The 24158-nt window shown below is 40.0% G+C and overlaps 1 protein-coding gene across 1 annotated transcript in view; it reads left to right on the top strand.

Annotated features, from left to right (window-relative positions):
• PDE11A (phosphodiesterase 11A) overlaps nucleotides 1–24158 on the top strand; it is a 327412-nt gene that overhangs the window by 144406 nt on the left and 158848 nt on the right. Inside the window, exons 7-9 of the mRNA XM_037523614.2 lie at nucleotides 8591–8666; nucleotides 10861–10928; nucleotides 11826–11918. Of these exons, the coding sequence (XP_037379511.1) occupies nucleotides 8591–8666; nucleotides 10861–10928; nucleotides 11826–11918 (237 nt within the window). The remainder of the gene's footprint in view (nucleotides 1–8590; nucleotides 8667–10860; nucleotides 10929–11825; nucleotides 11919–24158) is intronic.

Here is a 24158-nt window from a genome sequence, read left to right as displayed (position 1 = left end):
GTGTTATTTCTTCTTGAAGTATTGTCCCCTTGATTATAAGGTAATGAGCATTGGGGTCTCTTTTTATTTTTTTGAGTTTGAAGTCTGTTTTATCTGATATAAGTATAGCTGTTCCTGCTTTCTTTTTTGGCCCATTTGCTTGTAGGATTGTTTTCCATCATTTAACTTTGAGCCTATTTTTATCTTTTGTAGTTAAATGTGTTTCCTGGAGACAGCAAAAGGTTGGGTTTTGTTTCTTAATCCAGGCTGCAACTCTGTGTCTTTTTATTGAAGAGTTTAGTCCATTTACATTTAGAGTTAATATTGATATGTTAGCATCTGTATTTGCCATTGTGTTTGTCTTTCCTTTGATTTTATTTATTTATTCTTTTAATAACTTTTTTTTTTTTGGCCTTCTTTCATTGTTATTCGTCCCCCTGAGGTTCTGGCTTTAGGATTCCTTGTAGTATTTTTTGGAGTGGGGGTTTAGTCGTAATGAAATTCCAGAGTTTCTGTTTGTCTGGGAAGGTCCTTATTCTTTCTTCATAGAGGAAGGAGAGCTTTGCGGGATAGAGTATTCTTGGTTGGCATCTGTTTTCTTGGAGTCTGTTGACTATGTCCCTCCACTCTCTCCTTGCCCGCAGTGTTTCTTTAGAGAAGTCCGATGTCAGCCTGATTGGTTTTCCTTTGAATGTTATCTGTTTCTTCCCTCTTCTTAGCTTCATTATTTTTTCCTTGTCCTGGATTCTTGGGAGCTTTACTATTATGTGTCTTGCTGTATTTTTCCTTTCATCGTGGAAGTTTGGTGTTCTTCTTGCTTCTTGTATATCATTTTTCAGCTCCTTCTTCACATTTGGGAAGTTCTCTTCAATTATCTCCTGGAATATTTTCTCTGTTCCTACATCTCTCTCCTCTCCTTCTGGAATGCCTATAACTCTTATATTTCCTTTCCTCATGGAGTCAGATAGTTCCCGAAGTCTTTCTTCGTTCTTTTTCCTTCATACTTCTCTTTCCTTTTCTGTTTTGGTTCTTTTTATTTCTGTGTCTTCAAGAGTACTTATTCGTTCTTCCATTTCATCTATTCTGCTTTCATTGCTTTTCCCAGAGTTCTTTAGTTCCTCCATTAATTCTTTGATCTCCTGCGTTTCTTTTGCTTCCCTCTTTACGGACTCAATTTCATTCTTCTGATAGTTGATTATTTTTCTCATATCATTGTTTTCCTTTATGACTTCTGTCAGTTTTTTAATCACAGCAATTTTAAATTCTCTTTCTGGAAGTCTCAGAAGTTCTTCCAAGTTACTGTCGTTGTAATCTGGAGGGTGGTTTTCTTTTTGTGGTGTGCTTTTTTCCTGAGGAGTTGTTAGGTTGCGTGTGGTTCTTCTACTCCCTACTGTCTGTTTTCTAATTTGTCGTATGCATTGGGACACTGTGTTGCTTGGACTGGCCTGCATCTTGGGTGAACTTCTCCGCTCCCCTCTGGCTCCTCCAGGAGCCATCTCTGGCTTCTGAGGGAGCTTTCTGCTGGTTTCAGGCAGTCTTTACTGAAGAAATGTCCCTGTTCTAAAATGGCGACTTGGGACTCAGTGCCTGTGCTTCCGGTCTCAGGCACACTCTTCTGCGCGCCCGGTCTGCCCCGGCTGTGGGTGCCTGTTCCCTCTGTGGGCTCAGACTGCTGGTCGGAAGGGGCCTGGCGTGGGCTAACTTCCCTGCTGGCCACTGTCTCCTCCGGGAAACTTCTGCCCTTTTCAAGCAGTCTTAAGAAATTTCCCTGTTCTATGGGTGTTAGTGACTTTTTTTCCTGGTCGCTAGGTGGCGCCAGAGATCTCTCCTATTGTCCTTGGGAGGCTGTTTTTCGCCTCCCCCACCCCGTGGGACAGGGAACAGAGCGGGAATGGTAGGGTAAACTTCAACGGCTTTGGGGTGCTGTGTCTGCCTTGTGCCCCACCGTCGTGGGGAACCCACGCCCCGAATTTCGTGCCCCGGGTCTCAGTTCCAAAGCCCTCAGGTCCAGGATGCGGGCTGTAGCCCAGTTCAGTGGCGCGGGAATGGCGCCCTTTGCACCCGCTCCCGTGCCTGGGCGCCTGGTTCCTGTTTACTCAGTGAGGGACTTTCACCCCCGTGAGGGCCTCCACGCGACTCCCCGCAAGCCTAGGTTGCAGGCTCGGGGACCTGGGCAGCCGCGATCACGATCCGCGTTTGCTTTTCAAGCGTGCCAAAAACGCAGCTTTTCCGCGCAAGCTTACCAGCCGGCCCGGGGCTGTGTGCGGGTCTCCTCCAGAGTCTTTTTGTTCTCTAATGGCGCCGGGAGCCGTTCGCTCACCGCCGCGGCGAATCCTGCAGGGTTCTCCACAGCTCCCATTCACGGGGTGTGGTGGCTGCAATAGTTTCTTTCCACTCACAGTCCCGTTTGCTGCGTAGTTCGTTCTTGTTGGTCATTTTAGTTTGTTGTTTTCCTCCTCTCTGCTGGTCGGAGAGTGCCGACTCTGTGGGTGGGGGAGGGGAGCAGGGTTCTGCGCTTTCCTCCCTTCTGGTCCTCTTTTATGGCAACTTTCTTCTTCAGGTAGTTTGCTGGAGCCGTCCGTTTATCTTCCCTGTCCCAGTTCTCACTGGGACCTGCCGCTTTTCCTCCCTATTAACTTTTTTTTAATGGGAGATTTTACTTGCAGCATCTCCTCGCTGCCATGTTGCTCCACCCTTCTGGACCCAACTTTTAAATAGGAAAGATTCACAAGGAAAATGGTAGAAAATAGCCAACAATTAGGACAGGCCCTATGCATGGAGGATGCAGTGGTCTATATATTCGTTACAAATTCAGGGTTGGTGGGCAAACATCAGCACCCAGATCTTTTATGCCATGGATGTCTGGTACCCAAAGTTACATCATGATCCTAAGACTGCTGTTATTCAATCCCACACAGTTTTTCTATATGAAGTTCTTTCTCTGATTTTTTTTTTTTTTACCCTTGTCATGTAGCACTGAAGGATAATGGGGCTGCAGACTCTGAGATCCTTTGACTTAGAGTATTAATGCCCATTTTGTCTGTCCGATCTGATGGCAGAGCTTTCTTACAATCTGGGTGCTAAGTGCTGGCCTGGCAGGACTGTTCTCTGTAATGCCTCTTGTCTACCAGTTATGCTTACATTACAAAGGGAAATGTGCAAAATTGAAACCAATAAAAATAGAACTCTTTGGAGCTGCTGAAATGCATCTGCTACCTATAATCTCTCAGTCAATGATGTTTAATGTAAATCTGTTGGAGATTCTTTCCCTAGAGTAGGATGGGTAAGGAATATTGGACAGTAAATGTAATAATTCCCACGACCGGGGAAGTGGAAGACTTGAATAAAAAGAGAAGATTATGAAGACTTGAATAAAAAGAGAATGGGGTAGCTGTGGGTGGTGAAGACAAAAAGGGATCCATCACTCTAAGAATGGAGACTTTGCTCCATAGGTGGTGAAGAGAAAGCCTTAGTTCTAAGCCCAAATGTCAGTTATTTTTTTAAGCACCCTTTTTTTTCTGGTATTTAAGGGATCCTTTGTAGACCATGTTCTAGAAGCCATGATGTGTGGGTAAGGAAGGCAAAAAGAAACTAGTTGACTGTTATTTCAGTGGAATCAAGGCACTGACTTGGAACATCTCTCTTAACTTGTCCTAGTACCAGAATTTCTCACCAGTTGATTGGTATTTGGAGAATAAAGTGTAGCTTTAGATTATTGTGTGTATCTTCCTAAGGAAACACGGTGCACATTAAAATGAACAGCATCACATAATCACCAATTCAATCAGCATTTCCTTTGACCACCTTTGAGGGGTTCAAAGACCGGACCTAGATGTTTTGATGACTCTGAAAGATAAACCACCTTTAATTAGATCCATTACCTGGAAATAACCAAAGAGAATAGAGGCTAGGAAAATGTTTAACTGGAAAGAATTAAGCACCTTCAGATAATATAGGTAGCCTCCTAGAAAGGCTGCGTAGTCTCATATGGTTTAACATTTGGAACATTAATGATGTGAATTTTAAACTGAGGTGATCAAGCAGAGACCTTGTGGAACAACAGAGCAGATTTTTGCGACAGTGATTCTTTTCAATGTTAATAACATTCATATTTGTAAAGCACCTTACAAACTTGGAAACGTGTTCACACATATATTCTCATAAAGCAACTTGGAAAGTTAAAAAAAAGCACAAAGGAGAAAAGACATGACTCAGTTCTGATGCCAAAATCTGAGATAACCAATGTTCATATTCTGGTGTGAAGACAAATATTGATAAAACTGAGATGCTGAGAGTTACCACACGATAGGCAAACCATTGCAAGGGAACTATTGCAGTTATTATTTTCCCAAGATTTTCCAGTGTATATGCATTTTTATACCCACAGACACTCACACTATTATCACTTAGTATATTAAACATTTTGCATATTGATAAATATTCTTCTGTAGCATGATTTTAATTAGGTAAAAATTTTCCATTGTATAGATGTGCTATAATTTATTTACCAGCTTCCTCTAGTTCTTTCTAATATATCACTATAATAAATAATGCTATGGTTCAGAACTTTATATGTAAACTTTTGTACATAGCTATGATAATTACCTTAGGATCAATTCCTAGATGTGAAATTAATAAGTCAAAGGATATTTATACTTTTTAGACTCGGGATAAATCTATTTCCTGTAAGATTGTAGCTACATGTTCAGACTTTGAAATGCTACAAACCCTAAGGTTCGAGTATGACTTTGGAGTTCTTTTCCATCCTTGTCACTCACCTTACCTTCTGCTTCTTTTTCTAAATATTTTGTTCCCTGACATTCAATTTTTTGTCCTGTTTGTGTTTTTTCTTGGTCAATTTCTCACTTACTGGTTTTACCCACTGATTAACACCAGGGGTTAATGACTCCAGGATTAATATCTCCAGCTTCTCTCCCTCTTCTGTTGCATTTCAGTTGTAATATGTGTCAATTTGAACTAGGTAAAGCTTCCCTCATACCACCCTTACTCAAATCAGAAACTTCAGTGTTATCCTCAGTATGGATGAGAGAAGGCACACACCACCCCTACAGAATAAATAATTCTTTTGGAGAAGTACCACAATTTTTGGAAACAAGACTCTCATTTATTTCACTGGCAAACAGCCTAAGGTTTGTTTTTCTCACCATCAGCCTCTCAATCTGTCTCTCTTATTTCTTTCACTCACAGCTTGTTCCCTTCTTGCCATGACCCCTCCCCTCAGCTGCTCCCTATTTCCCAGAGAGGTTAGACAGGGGCTACCATTGACCCAGAGTTGACAAAGGCAGCTGTGCCTCCTGCTCAGTGGTGAACCTCAGCAAAACAAAGCAGACCCTGCCATTCTAGCAGTGCTCCGGCGGGCCTGACCATAGATTACACTTCTAGAACTCTCTAAAGTCCACTTCTGTCTCTTTATGCTCAGGAGCATTGCTGAAGTTCTGATTTTATCCTTTGGGAGAAGGGAAAAAATCACTTTGTTCTTTTGGAAGATATCTGTGATGGATATGTTTGTTATTGTCTGGCTTCCTTTGATCCAGACTCCATTCTTTCAAGACAGTTATTCTGAGACTTCTCTGATAGGGAAAAATCAAAGTAGTACCTACCTCATGGTGTTGTTTTTAATAAGTGTATGAGATAATGCACGGGAAATGCAGACCTCATTGCCCAACACTGCATAAACATCTGGTAATTGTTAGTTTATCAGCGTCATTGCTGTCATCTTCTGAAAGATCCACTTTATTTTTTAAAAAGAATTATTTATGCATACAAGAAGTGGGGTACAGGCCAGATGTGAGGGGTGAGAGGATTCACCAAAGACAGAGTGGGGAACAGAACAGAAGGATTGACTGAAATACACTGCTGAGGGGAGCAGCGGGCAGTCAGGAGAGGTCTGCTGTGCCATGTGGGTTGCTTCCTGGCTGGCTGGGGATCGAACTCATGCTGCAGTGGCTGCAGACAACCTCATACGTTGCATCTTAACCCCTTGAGCCACTAGGGAGGTCCTGAAAGATCCACTTTAAAGGGTCTAAAGATGCTTCTGACTTCCTATGCAGAGCCAGTTGCTTACTTTTCTGTCATGTTTTGAAATTCTTTACTTGGACACATAAATTATCTTAAGCATTTCTATCTCCACTGCGAATACCTCAAGGGTATTATTGTTTGAATTCATTTTTATATCCTCAACACCCAGCCATATGTCTGACATACAGGAGGTGATTAATAAATTTATGTTGGGAAAAGACAGTGGATGCATGATTTATGCCCATGTTTGTGTTTGTGTTTTTCTCTACCAAATTTTTGGATTTCTCAAAAATCAGTTCATGTATTTCACCTTATTAACAAGCTAAAAAAGAAAAAAATCACATGATATGAGACCACGTGATTAAAAGGCACAGAATTTTAAAGCAAAATTACAGTCATGTGTTTAAAAAAATCCAAACCACTAGAGATAATATATTAAAATTAGTAATTGAATTTAGTATGATTGATGGATGCTAATACAAAAATCAGTTACATTTCCATATACCTATTGAAAACATTAGAATATAAAATCATACCACTTATAATAACATGTACTTTTTGAACACCAGGTATAAATACAACAAATTATATGTAAGACCTCTGCATGGAATAGTATAAAGCTTTGCTAAGAAAAATTTTAAGAGTCCTAAATAAATTGAAGGATGTTTGTGGACTGAAAGATTTGATTTTGTAAAGATGTCAATTCGCTCCCAAATTAACTGATTAATTCAACAGAACCCCCACCCCAAAAAATCTTAGCAGAGTATATGTGTGTTTGTGTGTTTAATGTTCACATTCATTCTAAACTTAATGTAGAAATGCCAAGGGCCAAAAATGGTCCAAACAATCTTAAAGAAGAAGGACAAAATTGGAGGACTTATTCTGTTGGATACCAAGAATTGTTATAGGACTATATTGATTAAGGCAGAATGGCATTTGTGTAAGGATAGACACATTGATCAATGTAGTGAGATAGAGGATCCAGAAACAGATCCAAACATATGAATACTTGATTAATTTTTAAAAAGAGGTACTGTGGGAGGTATTCCTCACACACTCCCAAATGAGGCTGAGTTAATTGGCCATTAAAAAAAAAGTATTAGTACTATACTCAAAAGTCATTTTCTTTGATTATAAATCTAAGTGTGAAATTTAAAACAATAAACATTCTAGGAAAAGAATAGGAGAATATTTTCATGAGCTAGGAGTAGGAAAAGATTCCTGAATAAGACAGAAAAAAGCACTAAAAAAAGAAATTGGCATTGGTATAAAGAATAAACAACATCCGGGAAATGAATTTCTCAGAGGAAAATAAAAAATCCATATAAAATTAAATGTGTAAATTGCAATTTCAAATTTAAAAGATATATAGATTTTAACTTAAACCATGAATATTTGAAAGTGTAAAATATCTTTTTATCTCAATAACCATGATCCAAAACCTTGATATATTACTATTTTTTTTTTTTTTTTGCCTGTGTGGGCATGAGAGATTGATCTTTCAACTTCTCATTGAAATCAGTCATATTAATTCATTGACACCTTTGTAATAGCTCCTATAAAGCAGTTCTAATCTGAACACTTGAGGGCCTCCCTAGAGGCATAGGGGTTAAGTCTCACTGCTATCACACTATGACTGCTTTGGCCTGAGTTTGATCCCCTGCAGGGGAGCTAACCCACATAGCACAGCAGACATCTCCTGTCTCACCCGCTGTTCCCCTTAGCAGTATGTTTCAGTAAATCTGCCTGTTCTGCTCCCCACTCTGTCTCTGGTGAATCCTCTCTCTCTCTCTCTTTCTCTCTCTCACACACACACACACACACACACGCACACACGCACACACGCACACTCATACACACTCCCCGCACCTCTGGCTTGCACCCAAGTTCTTCTATGCATAAATAAATCTTCAAATGTGAACACTTGGTGTTAATATTATGTGGAGCACGTTACTAAATGTTTGATGCTGATAATTATACCTTTGCATAGATATAGTAGGTTATCTTCTGAGAATCTGTTCTAAAAAATATCCTCAAACCTCTACATTTATCTTATGTTCTGCAACTTCAATCTTTTGAATATGATTTTACAACATACACAATAAATTACTAGTGATAAAAATATAAAGTAGTAAAATTCAGATGGTAGCATGATAGGTTAAGTACTGTTACTAAAAGATGTGTACAATCAAAGAGAAATATTAATCACTGGTTTAATTAAAATGCTTTCCTAAAATGCTTAAATTACTCAGAGTGGAAACTGTTGCCAGATTTCAATCACAATTTTGTGATTGTGACTAAGACCGCTTTATGGCCACTTCTTATGTCTATAGGCATTGGGGAAGCTAATGTTGGCGTGGGGTATTTTTAATTGATTCATGTTTGATTGAATTCCTTGGCTTGTTCAATATGATATTTTAAGTGAAAGGGGACAGATGAGTGTATGCAATTAAAAATGATCATAATATGTTTTTTTAAAGTTCTTTAATATCTGTTATGGAGAGTTGTGAGCTGTAAATCAGAAATGGGTTGATAATATTTTATTTTAATTAACTGCTTTCTTGCATCGTAGGCTGACCAGATATCTGGTTTTCACATAAGATCTGTTCTCTGCGTCCCAATTTGGAATAGTGGCCACCAAATAATTGGTAAGATGTTCCCTTGATAGTTCAAACTTTTTTTATAAAGAAATACAAATTTCATTAAAATCACCCATGTCTTTTTTATGTGTTTCCTCATTTTATGTCCCAGAACTTGTCAACCTATGTCTCTTATATAATCTGATAAGTGTAGTCTCCTGATGAATCGACCTTAATCAGAACAATGAACAAATATTTATTACTTTAAATAATAACCAGTAATTTTGAGGTTGGAGGTAATCTCAGAAATTTCTTTTTCTTTTTTTTTTTTTTTTGTTTCAGACACTCCACTTTATTCACTGTCCTGTTTCTTCTTCTTTTTTTTTAAATCCTTTTTAACAGAATTTTCTTATCTTGCCTTATAGAAATTAAGGTGGCTTAGAGAGCAAATACTTGAAAAAGGTCACAAAGTTGCAGGGTCAAGATTAAAACTCAGGCCTTTCTGTTCCTTGTACAAACTTTTCCACTACATCTATATGTTTACATTTATGCTTTTACATGAATGCAAAACTGAATTATTAAACCAATAATAATTATTAGACATACACATCTTTCAGCCTGGATGGGTCTGAAGTAGTCTACACTTTCTGAGAATAAGGTAATTGTGGGCGGAGGCAGCTCAAATTTTTCTCTCTCCCTGATCCTCTCCTTATCTTCAGAAACTCAGGAAAATATTCAACCTAAGAATGAAGTCTAGACAAGAAAAATTCAAGGGTAAAACAGAGAAGACATGAAGGATGCAGGTGGTAGTTAAATTTAGTGAATCACAAAAAAATGTGATTTTTTTTTCCCCCTAAAAGACATAAGGTAACTAATGCATCTGCCTCTTTTCTTCTCCCTAAGGTTGTCTGTTAAACTCTAAGCTACTTACTAAAGAGTTTCGTATTCTACAAATGTTGGCAATACCTCAGTTTTAAAAGAATTTTTTCATCAGCTTTCTTAATTTGCAAAAAAAAAATTGGTACTTGATTGAACATGAAGAATATTCTAAGACTTGGGGTTTGAGCCCCTAATATAAAGCTTTGAATTGTATCACGAATAGAGTTGTAGACATATTTGAAGGAGAAGGTAAAGCCTGTAAGAAACACCATAAATTATCTGTTGCTATCCAGTACAATCTCACATACAGTCCTAACTTTCATTCCTAATAGTAAACATTTGTTACTATTTCAAAATTCAGACTTATATTTGCCTGCTACATGTAAAAATCTTTGCTCTATATTGCATATATCTTGTAGTATTTGATGAATTACCTCCCCAATCGAAAGTTAGGTGTTTTAAAAAATACAATCATGCTTTAATAAAATAACCACTATTTTTTTTGGGGGGGGGTTGTATTAATGAGACACAGGAGAATAGTTTTCAAGGTTGTTAAGGTTTTTTTGGTTAGATTTGTGTGTTTTGATAGTCATAACCCAAGACATGTTATAATGCTAGAAATGAACTTTGGAAAGAGGAAGCACATATATGTTAAGTCTGTTGGAACTATATACACCCTGCCGAGAGTGCACAGCAGAGCTCACCTTGCATTAAAGGCTAACTGTATCCTGGTGCCTAACATTTCTTGACTGTAATTCCTAACTTTTCTGAAATATTCACTCTGAGTGGAACAGTATTATTAACATTCAATTTTGCTTCATCCTTCTCTGAGATAGTTAACATTTCCGTTTCCATTTTACAGATGAGGAAATTCAGTACTAAAAAGGTTAGGTAACTTGCGCAAGGTAACTCTGCTGATGGTGGATTTGAAATTTGAACTGGGACAATCTAACTCCAGAGCCTGTGTTCTTAATCAGGATGCATAGTGCCTACTTGAACATTGTGCTTTGAGGGAATTAAAAAAATAGAAAATTATCTTTATGCACCTATATACACAGTTGTATATATCATGACATATGTGTGTCTATGTGTATGCATATATGCCAGATGACTGATAAGTTATAATACACAGCCATCTTGAAAACTATTTTCTGAGAATCAGACTTATGCCTGGTAGAACTCCAGGCTTCTCTGAGGCCCAGTCTGGACATCTCAGCCTTACAGGCAGGCCTCAGCCCTGCTCTCAGAGACAGGAGGCACTAGAGACAAAGTCACTGTCTGCAAAGTTGCTTTCAGGAGGCCTAGAATCAGCTGGGGCTTGCAATATTGTAGTAACCCTTGTCCAGTGCTGAAAATGACTGCATTTCCCCAATTCTTCCCACAGGAGTGGCTCAAGTGTTAAATAGACTTGACGGGAAACCTTTTGATGATGCAGATCAAAGACTTTTTGAGGTAAGAAAATAAATCAGTGAACCTCAGCCTTACAGTTGTCTCCTGGTTCAGGTTTGCCCAAATTTATAGGAATAAATAATTATTAATGATTGCACTTAAACAGTAGCAAAATTTAAAGGCTATAACAGAGCTTCGGTAAGATTTGATTCTTTTTTTCACTTAGTTCTATTTTTTAACCATTGATTATATTTGTCCTAATTTTATTAGAGAATTGAATCTCCCTTTAGTTGCCTTATCCTTGTCTTGTTCGTATGTGTTCACAAACACAGCCAGCTCTGCCAGCTGTGTGGCCATCACAACTCTAATACTTGGTAGCTAATGTCAGGCTGCCCTCTCTCTGGAGAGGTTCATAAGCAAAGGTTTCCTGGTAGACGATCCCAGTCACCAATATGAAACCCCATGGTTATTTTCCTCTAGTTTAGAAAACCTCACAACTTCTGTGCTAATTTCTTCACTAACTAGTACCAACTGATACTAAAGCCATCTTCCTCCCCATTAACAGTTACTTTATGGGTACACTCACTTGGTTTCTTTACACAAATATTTTATAGCCTTGCTACTGAGTGAGGTTACTTTTTTAGAAACAGAATGAAATGACTAAAATCAGTCCAAACCCAAAGAAGTAAGGAACACATTAAGACAGCCTCTATGTATGTTTTTAAATATGTGGAAACGTTTCTTTACAAATTAAAATGTTTTCTCATATGCAGTGTGAGCTATAAAGTTGTTGTATGGCTTTAGTAATTAAGGATTTTAATGGGCACATTTCCCCAAGGCCCACCTTTGTGTCCTATAAAATTATACTTTCAGATCCATCCCTGATGACTGCTGCTTTTATATTAGAATGTGTCAATGAGTTATTACAATTTTTTAATTAGCGGGCTTGTTCTTTCCTAGGCTTTTGTCATCTTTTGTGGCCTTGGCATCAACAACACAATCATGTATGATCAAGTGAAGAAGAGCTGGGCCAAGCAGTCCGTGGCTCTCGATGTAAGTGCAGTATTTGTCATTATTGTATGCTAAAAAGTCCTAATTTTGTGAGCATAAAAGGTCCTTGTTATGGGACTGACTTTTTCAATTTTTAATTATCTATTCATTGGATCTTAATCATTTTAGAGTCATGGGTTTGAAGTTGATGAAAGTTTGAGACCCTCTCTGGAAAAACAAATGTATGCCCATAATTTTGCATATTATTTCAGGGAGCAGAGATTTATTGCAGCCATCCATATAAGTTGCAGTTAGATGTAGATTTTAAATACTTAGTTTATTAGAAGTGATGACTCAAGAATAATTTGTCAGAATTTTAAACAAATTATGGACTTATTTTGAATATGCATTAGATATTCTAGAAAGTCACAACTTTTCTTAGCATAGGAGAAAACCTCACTGTGAAGACATGTGACCCAGATAGGGAAGGGGCTCCTGTCATTTTCCAGCTCCCCTCAGGGGTGCTTATACAGCACCTCCCCTCAGACCCTCTAAGTCCTGACAGAATACTTGTCTTCTCCCCTCAATCCTGACTTTCAAAAACAAAGATCTATTTCCCCCCCAACTTCTGCTCTATAGCTATTATGAATATTTTTATTTATATCCATGAAATACTTATCCTATGGGGTAGAAAAGAATGTCAGTATATAAAGCATTATAAAGAATAGTGTAATACTTGCACAATCTTCACTCTTCTGTGCACTGAGATAGTGGTAGAAAGAGAAAACCAAGGGAGAGGATAAGAGGCAAGTCAGTGGTATCTGCTGAGGTTTAAATGACAGAAAATTACAGTTTCGTGTGTATATGCTTTTCCCCCCTAACTAGACCATGAGATTTGGAAGCACAGGGATTTTTTAAAATTAATTTTTATTTATTTATGCATACAAGAGCTGGGGTGCAGGCCAGAGGTATGGGGTGGGGTGGGGTGAGAGGATTCACCAGAGACAGAGTGGGGAGCAGAACAGGTGGATCCACTGAAATACACTGCTGAGGGGAGCAGTGGGAGAGAAAGGAGAGGTCTGCTGCTGTCTATGGGTCAGCTCCCTGGCCAGGGATCAAACTTATGTTGCAGTGGCTGCTGATAGCTTCATAGCGCTGAGACTTTAACCCCTGTACCACCAGGGAGGTGGGCACAGGGATTTTTACCTTGTTTGTGACCTTATTCATAGTACCAACTAAGGTGTTTAACAGAGACTATTTTTATTGAATGTTTTTTGGATGGATGGGAAAATGAGGGAAAGAAGGAGAAAGGCAAGCATGGAAAGGGTTATTTTGTTCTCCATCTGAGATAGTCCTGTTTTATTTGTAACATCTTTACACTAAGGACTAAAAACAATACTCTAAGATGAATTAATAGCTAGATGAATGCAAACATGCAGCCAACCAATAAGAGTCATCCGTAGAGCTTGAAGACACCGTGTGCAGAACCATTTTCAAATCCAGCTCTGTCATCCACCTCAACTGTGAGCATTAAATGAGATGATGTCTGTGAAGATATTAATACACAGTCAATAAAATTATAGCAATAGCAATAATAACTATGTTACCACTTGTAGCATATGTATTACTAAGCGATCACCACAGGCTGAAGGGAGAGCAAAAGGACAGGAATTTGGAACAGCAAATGTTGAGTCACACCTCATCAAACTCTGGTCTTCACAGACTTGCTCACCCACCATCTCTTAATGTTTTCAATTATAAAAAGAAATACACACTGTACACTAGTAGACCCTAAACTTTACTTCATGTTGTCAGAGTGTAAATGACATACATACTAATATTCTCACTCCTTACCTACTTCTCAGTGGCTCCTCATCCTGTTGAGAAGGGGCTGCACTAACTGGGTTGAAGCATGAAACGGCCTTTTAGCCCTGAAAGGTACTCTCAGGGCCCCAATTCCTAATCCCTTCCCCACCCTAAGGACCCACAGTTACCATCCCCTAGTGTTAATATAACCCCATTCTCCTCAGCCACCTCAGTTCATAGTGAACACCATCTTGTTGGTGTAACTCAGATGCCTTCCATCCTCAAACACAAAAATTGTGACTGACATGCCCAAATTTCGAGGTCCGGCTGAGAATTGTGGCAGTCACACCCTTCCAGAAGTTGACATATTTATATGTGCTGGCTTATATATACTGTGTGCTTGCTTTGGTGCCATTGTTGAAATTGGTAATCACAGTTAGAATTCTGCTGTTGTCCCTCTCACCCTCACCCAACCTGTACCCAACTAGACTCAACCCAGGTATTCCTAACTCTGCTGAGCACATGGTGCCCACCCCATGTGAGCCATAAACAAGAAGATTTGGGAGGATTTCTTAGCTCAGGAGTTTTTTTTTTTTTTTAAGATTTATTAATTTATTTATACAAGCACTGGGTACAGTCAGAAGCACGCAAGGGTGAGAGAATCCACCAGAGTCAGAGCAGAGAGCAACGTAGGCAGACTGACGAAGTACACTGCTGAGGGGAGCAGCGGGCAGGGGGAGAAGTCTGCGCACCATGTGGGGCCCTCACCCTGTAGCCGGGGATACAGGGTGCTACAAGCTACAAGCTGCTACACCCTGTAGCAGCTTCGCAACCCAGCGCTCAACCGCTGTGCCACCAGGGAGGCCCTTAGCTCAGGAGTTTATGAAGACAAAACATGATTTGTTGAGAGCTACTCAATCCAAGCTCTGGAATGATATCTACAAATGTTATAACGTACATTAACTTTGGAATGTATAAATTTTAAATTTATATATATGTAGACATTATACATGAGCATGAACAAGTGTAATATTTATATATTTCCATTAAAATTTTATTAGAAGTATTTATATATATGTATTTATAACCAGCCTAGTCCAATAAGTGATTTCAGCTACTCTATAGGAATATAAATAATCTAGCAAAATTTTAGCAAGACAAAGTAATATTAATAATAGTAATAATAGAGCTATTAGGGAGGAAGTTGGGGGTGAAGCTAGGGAGGGGAACAGAACCCCATGCAGTGCTATGCTTTCTCCCCAAGGATAACCTTGATAACCTTCCCTCCTTTTCCACTGTGGTTTAGGAAAAAGTCCCCACTCACATCTGACCAAATTCCTCATTTTGTATTATCTCATTTTTGCTTATTGTCTTCAGTTTTTATCCTACATGATCTTGTCCCAAGAAGATCTGTGTCTAAATGCATCTTTCTCATAATTTCATTGAGTGTCTTTTTTTCCAGTTGGTGACAAGAGTGGGGGGAAATAATCGGTCCCATAATCTCCACTGACAATAACCACTCTAGGGGTGTTTCCCTCCCCAGAAAGGGGACACACACAGTTCATAGGCCTGGAGAGGTAACATGAATACATTTGTTCCAGCATTTGCACAAGACCTTTGAAAGGCAACACAACATTTTCTTCTGTCTTTTAAAAAATTCTTGCTCCCAAGGTATTTTAAATACATATACCTACTTTGCACATACTCTGGAAGTAAATTCTCTGAGATAAATTCTCTGAGGTGGCTAACCCCCAAAGTACTCACCAATATGCTCAGATTTCACAGGCAGTATTTTAATACAGGTCTTGCTTCACATCAACATTGCCTGCAGAAGGTCCATCCTCGCCAGTGGTGGCAAAGGGAAAACCTTGTCTTTGGCATCTGTGTAATTAGCCTGGGTAGGCAATACTGGTTCATTCACCTGTTGATTTGGGGCAAGCTGCCTATCCTCTTAATTTCAGTTTTTTCATATGCTAAGTGAACATGATAAGAAAGTGTTTTTTTGTTTTGTTTTGTTTTTAAGATTTATTTATTTATACAAGCGCTTGGTACAGTCAGAAGCGCAGGAGGGTGCGAGAACTCACCAGAGACAGATCAGGGAGTAGAACAGGCAGACAGACCAAAGACACTGCTGAGGGGAGCAGCAGGCGAGGCAGGAGAGGGCTGCCGTGCAGTGTGGGGATCTCCCTGGCTGGCCGGGAATTGAACCGGTGCTGCAGAGGCTGCGGACAGCTTCACAGCGCAGTGCTCAACCCGCTGCGCCACCAGGGAGGCCCAAGAAAGTTTTTTAACAGTTAAAGGTTAACTATTTGGGAGAATGTTTAGTTAACACTTAATGAAAGTTCACTGTTCGTTTAACCACAGCACTTGGTGTGTCTTCTGTACCCAATTTTATCTCTTCTCAGTCCAAGATTTTCTGTAAGCCTGTGCTGATTCAGTCAAGGGCTAGTGAGACACAGGTTTCTCTCCTTTTTATCGAGAAGATCATCTCTTGCTTGAAGTTTGAGCTGAAAACAGATCCCTCATTTCCTAGGTCCTGACACCCCTGGGTGACACCAGCCAGCCTCCTAGCAGCCTTGTGATGGTAGCTCCTCCAGCATGCTGCTGTTCACTCAGTGCAGCCTGTGACTCGTGCTACGCTCTGTCTTTGCAGGAAAGTCCAGGGCATGGAAATTAAAATTCCCCATGTCAAAAACAGCCATGCAGGTCTTCAAAAGCTATGCATCCAAGACCAGGCACAGTGTCCAATAAGATCGGCCATCCCAGGAGGCCCCTTGCCTGTCGCCACAAACTGACAACTTAAGCGCATTCTAGCCATAATCCACACATGGTAATATAAACATATGTTCTCTACTCTTATGGCCTTTAAAAAATGAAGTGACTAATATATTATTTGAATTTTGCTTAACAATTGGATTATAAACTCAGTTATTTTGATGATTGCTTCTCTTAATTTCTCATAATTTAGTTATGTAATTCTATTGTTAAAGTCCTTTTTACTAAATTTATAAAATTAATGCTCTAAGACTCTTAAAGAGCAGAGATGCTCTTAAAGCTGAAAAATGGAACAGAGTGGAAATTACTATCATTTTTAATAACCTTAATTTTATGATCCTGATTTTCATTCTGCATGAGCAGCTAGGAGCTTCAAAGAACCACAGTAATGTATATTCACATTTTCTGAGCATAAGGGCCCAAAGATAAAAGGGGGAATTTTTACCTACAAGTTCAGAATACAACGGAAAATGCAATACAAATGTAGATCTAGACTATTCTTCATTTTGAACATGCAGAATTGTTCTTTGGGGAGTCTTTTTTAGAAACTGCAAATGAAACCTTACCTAATACTGATGAGAAATTTTCCAGGAAATATAAGTCAATGTACTGAGGGACACCTTATACACCTTTTATAACCAGCAGAGGGAAGGAATGAGGGTCAAACAGAAGGTGGGGAAAGGGCCTATGCAATCAGGAGCTAAGCCCCATTTACTCTATTTCCCCAAAGCCTTTCCTGTCCATTTCCTCCTTTTTAATGGCCACAGCAACCATCCTGTTTCAGAGCTTCATTCCCTTGTAACTGAGCGATTGTAACAGCCTTTGATGTGTTCTTCCTAAACCATATTTTAGCTCTCATTGCTCTCCCACTCACAGACCTTAAAGTACTCCTCCATTTCCTATCAAATGTAAACTTTCCGGCCTTTAGGGCCCTTGAAAATCTTGTACCAAACTATTTTCCCACCCCTGGCTCTCATTTCTCTTACAGTGTTTCATGCTTTTTACAAACTCGACTAATCCTGGTCTACAAATCAGCTACCTGCTTCTGCCATTTTTACTCCAACATCCCCTCTATGTTTGTAATTTTCTGTTCCAGTTATACATTTCTCCTCAAATTTTTCCCATCATCCAAAGCTCTATCAAGTTTCTAACTCAGTGATTATGTTTCCCTCTTTGTCCTCTATTCTAGGTAAGTGTGAGTTTGTTTTCCTCTGCTAGAACTTAACGTGCATTCAACTGTGTGGCCAAGTCTTCTCTCTCTTATTCCTTTCAGTGCTTTATATGTAATGGTATTCAGTAAAAATATATTGAGTCAATTAATGCATGCAGCTAAAAATAATTACGCTGTATTGCCATGTCAGCATTCCAAAGAAGAAGCAGTTGGGTTGTGACGGAGAAACTGCCAGTCCTTTCAGTGGTAGCCTTGCCAACCAGACTCTCATAGCATTAAAAGAAAGCAAACTAATAATAGACTAATAATACACTCAAGGACTGAGTTTATTCTTGTACCAATTCCCATGGCTTCCATTCTCACCTCTCGACTGAGGAATCATCTCAAAGATTATCAGTGAGCCCTTATGTTCAGCGCTCATTCACACTCCTTATGCTCTCTTATCTGTTCATGCTGTTGACTATGTCCTCCTATCACAGAATAGAAGGCAACCCATCCACTTTGGTAATTAGCCTCTCATAATCACCTCTACATTCCCTTGCCCCCTTCTGGGCCATGGGTACAAAATTGTTATTTCCTTGGATGATGATTAAAGGGCTAACCCAGCTTGCTGAAGGCAAGGGAAAAGGAGAAAAGTGAAAGAGATGATTTTCCCCCAAGAAATCTTCTAAACTCTAAGGAGAGAATTTGCTCTAACCGGGTGATAAAGAGTTAGATATCCAGACTTAGAGAATGCCCATGAAGTGCCATTATTTTTTTCTTGCCCCTCTTCCTTTAAACTTACTGTGTTGAATCAGTCCCCGACTCCTGGGGGAATTCTCTGGTAGATCCCACAGTCAGACATGATTGCGTGGTAATCTCCCAGGATTAGGAGCCTCTGGTGTGGAGAGGGTCCCAGTGAATCTCTTCACTCTTCCTCATCTCACCTCCTTCTACAAGACAGGTGCAGGGGGCCAGAGGAAGGTAGAATCAGTGGGGAAAGCCTCCCATGGCTGGTGCTGTCTTTCCTGGCTTCAGGGCCCTCTGTGTCAGTCGCCAACATTCTCTTTTCATCATAAATTGCTTTCATTAATTCTGAGAACTCCTGGGACTGGGACTCTACCTCAGCACTCCTTGATTTAAAGAGATTTGCCTCTCCTAATAGCAAGGTGCAATTGTTTTTCAGCTTCTGACTCCCAGTGATCTTCCAGCCAAGGGGATCATCTCATTCCTCCTGGAAGTCCTCTTGGTTAGGGTTGGGTTTTTCCTTCTCTCAGCAAAAATAACCACAAAACAAAATTTTCCATTTTAACCATTTTTAAGTGTAAATTTCAGTAGATATATATGGTGGCATTTGTTTTTAAAGAGACAGCATCATCTTTTTTATTTATTTTTAAAGATTTATTTTATATATTTATGCATACAAGGCCAGAGGGTGGGGGGGTGGTGAGAGGATTCACCAGAGACAAAGTGGGGAGAAGAACAGGCAGACTGACTGAAATACACTGCTCAGGGGAGCAGCGGGCGAGACAGGAGAGGTCTGCTGCACCATGTGGGTCAGCTCCTTGGCCAGGGATCAAACTCGTGCTACAGTGCCTGGTGATAGATTGATAGTGCTGAGACTTAACCCCTGTGCCACTAGGGAGGCCCATAGTGGCATATTTTGTTTTCTTTAGTTAAAAGAGAACCCATTTCTATTACAGTGTTTAGAATAGTAGCTGATACATAGTAGACACTTAATGAATATTTGTTATTTGTTTATTTACAAATGAACAATTGAACCTAATTTCATACCGAATTGATATGTAAAGCATTTTGTGATTTGGTAACAGCTTCTGCAGGTACTTATTGCAAATTTCGGACATAGTCTTGTGAATTATCTGTGAAAACTATGATTGCCAGTTTGTTATTTTGTGAATAACATTTACAAATTCTAGGCAGCTAACTATCTGGGGCATTACCTGAGATACCAATAAGGAAGCATATATGTGTTGTTTTTTTTTGGTCTCAGTATCTATCTATTTATTTATCTCAGCATGAGCACATGGATATTTATTCTGTACTTTGGGTTATAATCCATTACTACTTTAATTATCAAGTATAATTTTTATACCAGAATTTAAAGATATATTTATTTATACAAGAATGGGTACAGGCCAGAGGCGCAGGAGAGTGAGAGGATTCACCAGAGACAGAGCAGGGAGAAGAACAGACTGAAATACACTGCTGAGGGGAGCAGCAGGTGAGTCAGGAGAGGTATGCTGCGCCATGTGGATATCTCCCTGGCTGGCCAGGATCGAACCCGCGCTGCAGAGGCTGTGGACAGCTTCACAGCGCTGCGCTCAACCTGCTGTGCTACCGGGGAGGCCCCAGTAAGGTAATTTCTTAACAATAGCAAAGAACTTATAGGTATGAAACAGTGGGGCTTTCCTGCAAAAATAGCCAACTGTGCAGTGAACTATACTTTTTTATTTTTTTCGGGGGCGGGGTGAGGTAACATTGCATTTTAACTGTGTAATTTTCAGATGTGCATCATTAAAAATTAATGTCTGTATAGTGGTGAACATTGAGACTAAGTCTATTAATATATAAATCAAATTCTATCCTTCACCATACAGTTGACCCTTATTACCCAACTTAGACATCTCCCTTCTCTTCTTGTAACCACTAATTTGATTGAATAAGCTAAGAATTTTATTTTATTTGGTTCATTTTTTTTTTTGTTTGGTGAGTGAAATCATGGGGCATTTGTTTTTCTCTGTCTGATCTATTTCATTAAGCATAAAACCCTCTAGATCCATATTGTTGCAAATGGCAGGATTCACCTTTTCTTAATAGCTGAATAGTATTCCATTCTGTATACATACCACTTCTTCTTTACCCACTCATCTGTCAATGGACAAAGGTTCAATTGCATTCTTTTAATAATTCTATCACCATTTGAATATTTCTTAAATACTTTAATGGAGAATCTGAGGTTTGTAAGAAATCATCATTAATGTAATGAATGAATCTGCCACATGCTAAGAGTTCATGCAACCCTCACCCAAACAAGATACAAATGTATACAATATACAAATTTCTCAAGTCATAGTACAATACTTTCAAGTAACTTTAGTCTATTAGAGGGTAAACTCAAGTGAAAGTGATTTCTCTGGAGAGTGGAGAGTTCTAAGAGAGAAAGGTGTGAGTAGTGTGGAGGGTGGACATCTAAATTGGAGAGTTCAATCATGGCTGCATTGTACAGAAGGTAATCTGAGGGACAGGTGGCAGTGAACCCTATAATTTTGAAACACATTCACCAGGGAACACTGCAGGCAGAGGGAGGGTCATTGACAAACAGGGAGGGCTGAGGGTGTACACTTTGGGCAGTGATGGCTAGAATTAGGGCATACCATGCAGTCATGGCAGGGGAGGAGACAGGCATGAGACAGGAGAAGTAACAAAGGTCAGACCACCAAGAACACCTGTGATACTTGAAGAAATTGAACTTGAAACTAAAATCTCAATGATTGAAGAGTTGTTAAAGGGTTTTCAGCAGGAGAGAAACATGATCAATTTGACATTTTAGAGGGAGCTTTCTGGCAGCTACAAGAAAAAATGAATCTTAGTACTTCATAGTCATACTTTGTTTTTAACAAAAAGTTGACCATATTTTCATTTTATTTCTTATTAAATGATATCTGGTGGTTTTCCAAAATCAAATCCACCCTCAAATGATATGCCACCATTGCCATGGTCTAAGGAATGTGTTTTGGGATCCTAGACAGGACTTCCCAAACACAGCAGGATGTTTGGATTAATTTAGCATAGTCCACATGGTAACTTCTTCTGGCTTATGTGTTTAAAATGTTTTTATTTCATTAATTTGCATTCTTTTCCTTTCTCTTCCTTTTGTTATATTATTCTTTGGTGCTTTTTAAAATGTATTCTTATCATAAGTCATATACTCATATATGTATGTATGTGTTTATTATATATGTATGTATGTATGTATAATTTAACTTTTTTTTAAAAGATTTATTTATTCACACAAGAACTGGGGTACAGGCCAGGTGCACAGGAGGGTGAGAGGATTCACCAGAGACAGAGCGGGGAACAAAACAGGCAGACTGACGAAACACACTGGTGAGGGGAGCAGCGGGTGTGGCAGGAGAGGTCTGTCATGCCATGTGGGACCCTCTCTGGCTGTCCGGGATCGAACTGGTGCTGCAGAGGCTGCGTACAGCTTCACAGAGCCGCGCGCAACTGCCTGTGCCACCAGGGGAGGCCCTGTATAATTTAACTTTAACCAAATATGTGTATCTCATTTAACCTTCACCACAGTAGTATGGAGTAGGAAGTATTATTCCCATTTGACAAATAAGCAAACTCAGGCTCAGAAAGTTTAGAAACTTGCTCAGAGGGGTTTCATGGCTTACATTCACAGCTAGTAGCAGTCTTGTAGAAATAAATTCTAGCCTTTTGCTGAGGCAGAGGAAGAACAAGTGGTACTTCAGAAATGGTGAGTTCAGGAGAAACTTTATTACTCATGCATGAGGTCTCAGACCTGGGTAGTCCCATAGGATCTGAGCACCTGTTTATAGACAAAGGGTTTCTTTTATACATAACTATCTTACATTGATAACATCAGGTTTTTTAGCAGGCACAACCATTTGCTGAAAAGTTCCCAGACAAGGAGGGCCAGGCCAACAGGGGAAAGATACAGGCATTCAGGGATGGCCTGGGCAAGATAGACCAGCTTAGCCTGCTGCCCGACCTTGTTAAAAATGTAACTTGGTTTAGATAAGCTAAAAATTAGATAGAAAGCTCTCTAAGGAAAGATTTATTAAGTAAGCAAACTTATTAATTATGATTGCATTGGATTATTAACTGCACCAGGCCTAAGACCCTTTAGCTGGGAGCTGGAAAGATTTATTTGCTTAGCAGTTCCCTTTCAGCAGAGCCAGGATGCAAGCTCAGATATGTCTGTTTCAAAGGGCCATTTGTCCAGTTGTGCTATTGTTACAGGGCAGGAAGAGGTGCACCCCATATCCCCCAAAACCTGCCTGCTCTAAATGGGTTCTGCCATCCACCGCATCAACACAAAACATATGAGACTTTAATGGGAAGGAATTTTAATACATTAGGAAACAGTACAGAAAAGGCAAAGAATATAGTTTCTAAATCAAGCGCCCAATGTTACCCGTCCCCTCGTGGGTAAAAGTCCACCCAAGCAGGATTGGCCCAGAGCAAAGCCCCAAAGCCTGCCACAAGTCTAAAGCATCTTCCAGTGGGGACCCACAAAAAGGATCAGAAATAACCAGACAAGTCTGGAAGGAAAGGAGCAAAATCAAAATCAAGACAAAAACCTCCATTGTCACCTCTCAGCGGGTCTCTCACCCACATCTGTGTCAACCAGTCCATGACCCAAAGGCAAGTGTAGTTTCTTTATGTGTCTCTGCTCCATGTGTCTCCTCCAGGTCTCCTTCTGGCTCCCCATCCTGCTTCCTTCCTTCCTCAGTCTCCTCTGCAGCTTCTCTCTCTGCTCAGCTCCACCCTCCCTTGGGTGGGGCAGGGAACCTGGAACCTCCCCCTTTCCTGGGGACCACCCTGTTACACTATGAGGTTATATGGGGTATATGTTACTGTTACGGAGCAGCCCCGATATTGAACGGGTTCCTGGCTGTGGGTCCTCACCCGCGCGCTTAAAAGGAACTTATGAATACTCCACTACAGGCACACACAAAAGGTTAATAAAAGGTTTATTTACAAGGGAAAAGGAAATAAGGAAAATGTACAACTCAGGGAGAAAATAGGGAAATAAATTCTTTAATGCGTCCTACCCGATCCGACGACCTGGAAACCCAAAGTCACTCTCAGAGCTGGCCAGACGCTGCTAGCTGGTGGAGAGCCAAAATGGGGGACCCACCAAAGCTCACGTGTCTGCCTTTTATATCAACCTGGCTGCTTAACCCCACCCTCAGTTCCCAGCTACCTTCCCTTTGGTGGTGATGGGATTTGGAGTTCCCAGTGTCTTTGGCTTTGGCCTGGGGTGGGGGTGGAGTCCACAAAGCCTGTATGGAATTAGCTTTAGGACATCCTTTTCCCCCTAACATTACCAATAGCAGGACTGTCCTACCAGTTGAACTGGGGTCCCTGGCTAGCAGTGATGGAAGTGAAAAGAGAACCAAATTGAGGAGTCTGTGTTCTGTAGTGAAGGCGGGGGTGCACCTTCTGGTTCATGAGATGCTGATGACTGTGCTTAAGTTACAAATAATTAAGATGAGCCAGTTGATTCAAAAGCTCAAACTGGAGAAAGGACTTTTAGAGTGTATTTGGAGTGTATTTCACTTCACTGAAAATTACTAACTTGTCAGTAAGGAACCTGTTCCTGTCCACACTAACGCTTTGGTTCTATGTGATGTCGTTTTTGGAGTCTGTGGGTTTAGAGTGCAGCGTCCTTGGGTTCACTCTGGGAAAGGTTTCACCAGAACTCCCGTTTCAGCGGCACATGGCGAGTTTCCCAGGTGAGTTTCTCCATGAGGCAGAGATGTTAGTTATATTTAAAGAGCAGGTTTATTAGGAAAAGG

Source organism: Talpa occidentalis, unplaced genomic scaffold, assembly GCF_014898055.3.
Source record: "Talpa occidentalis isolate TD23 unplaced genomic scaffold, MPIMG_talOcc4v2.1 talOcc4.3, whole genome shotgun sequence".
NCBI lineage: Eukaryota > Metazoa > Chordata > Mammalia > Eulipotyphla > Talpidae > Talpa > Talpa occidentalis.
Note: the sequence above shows the minus strand (reverse complement) of the source record. Positions and strands in the feature narration are given on the sequence as shown.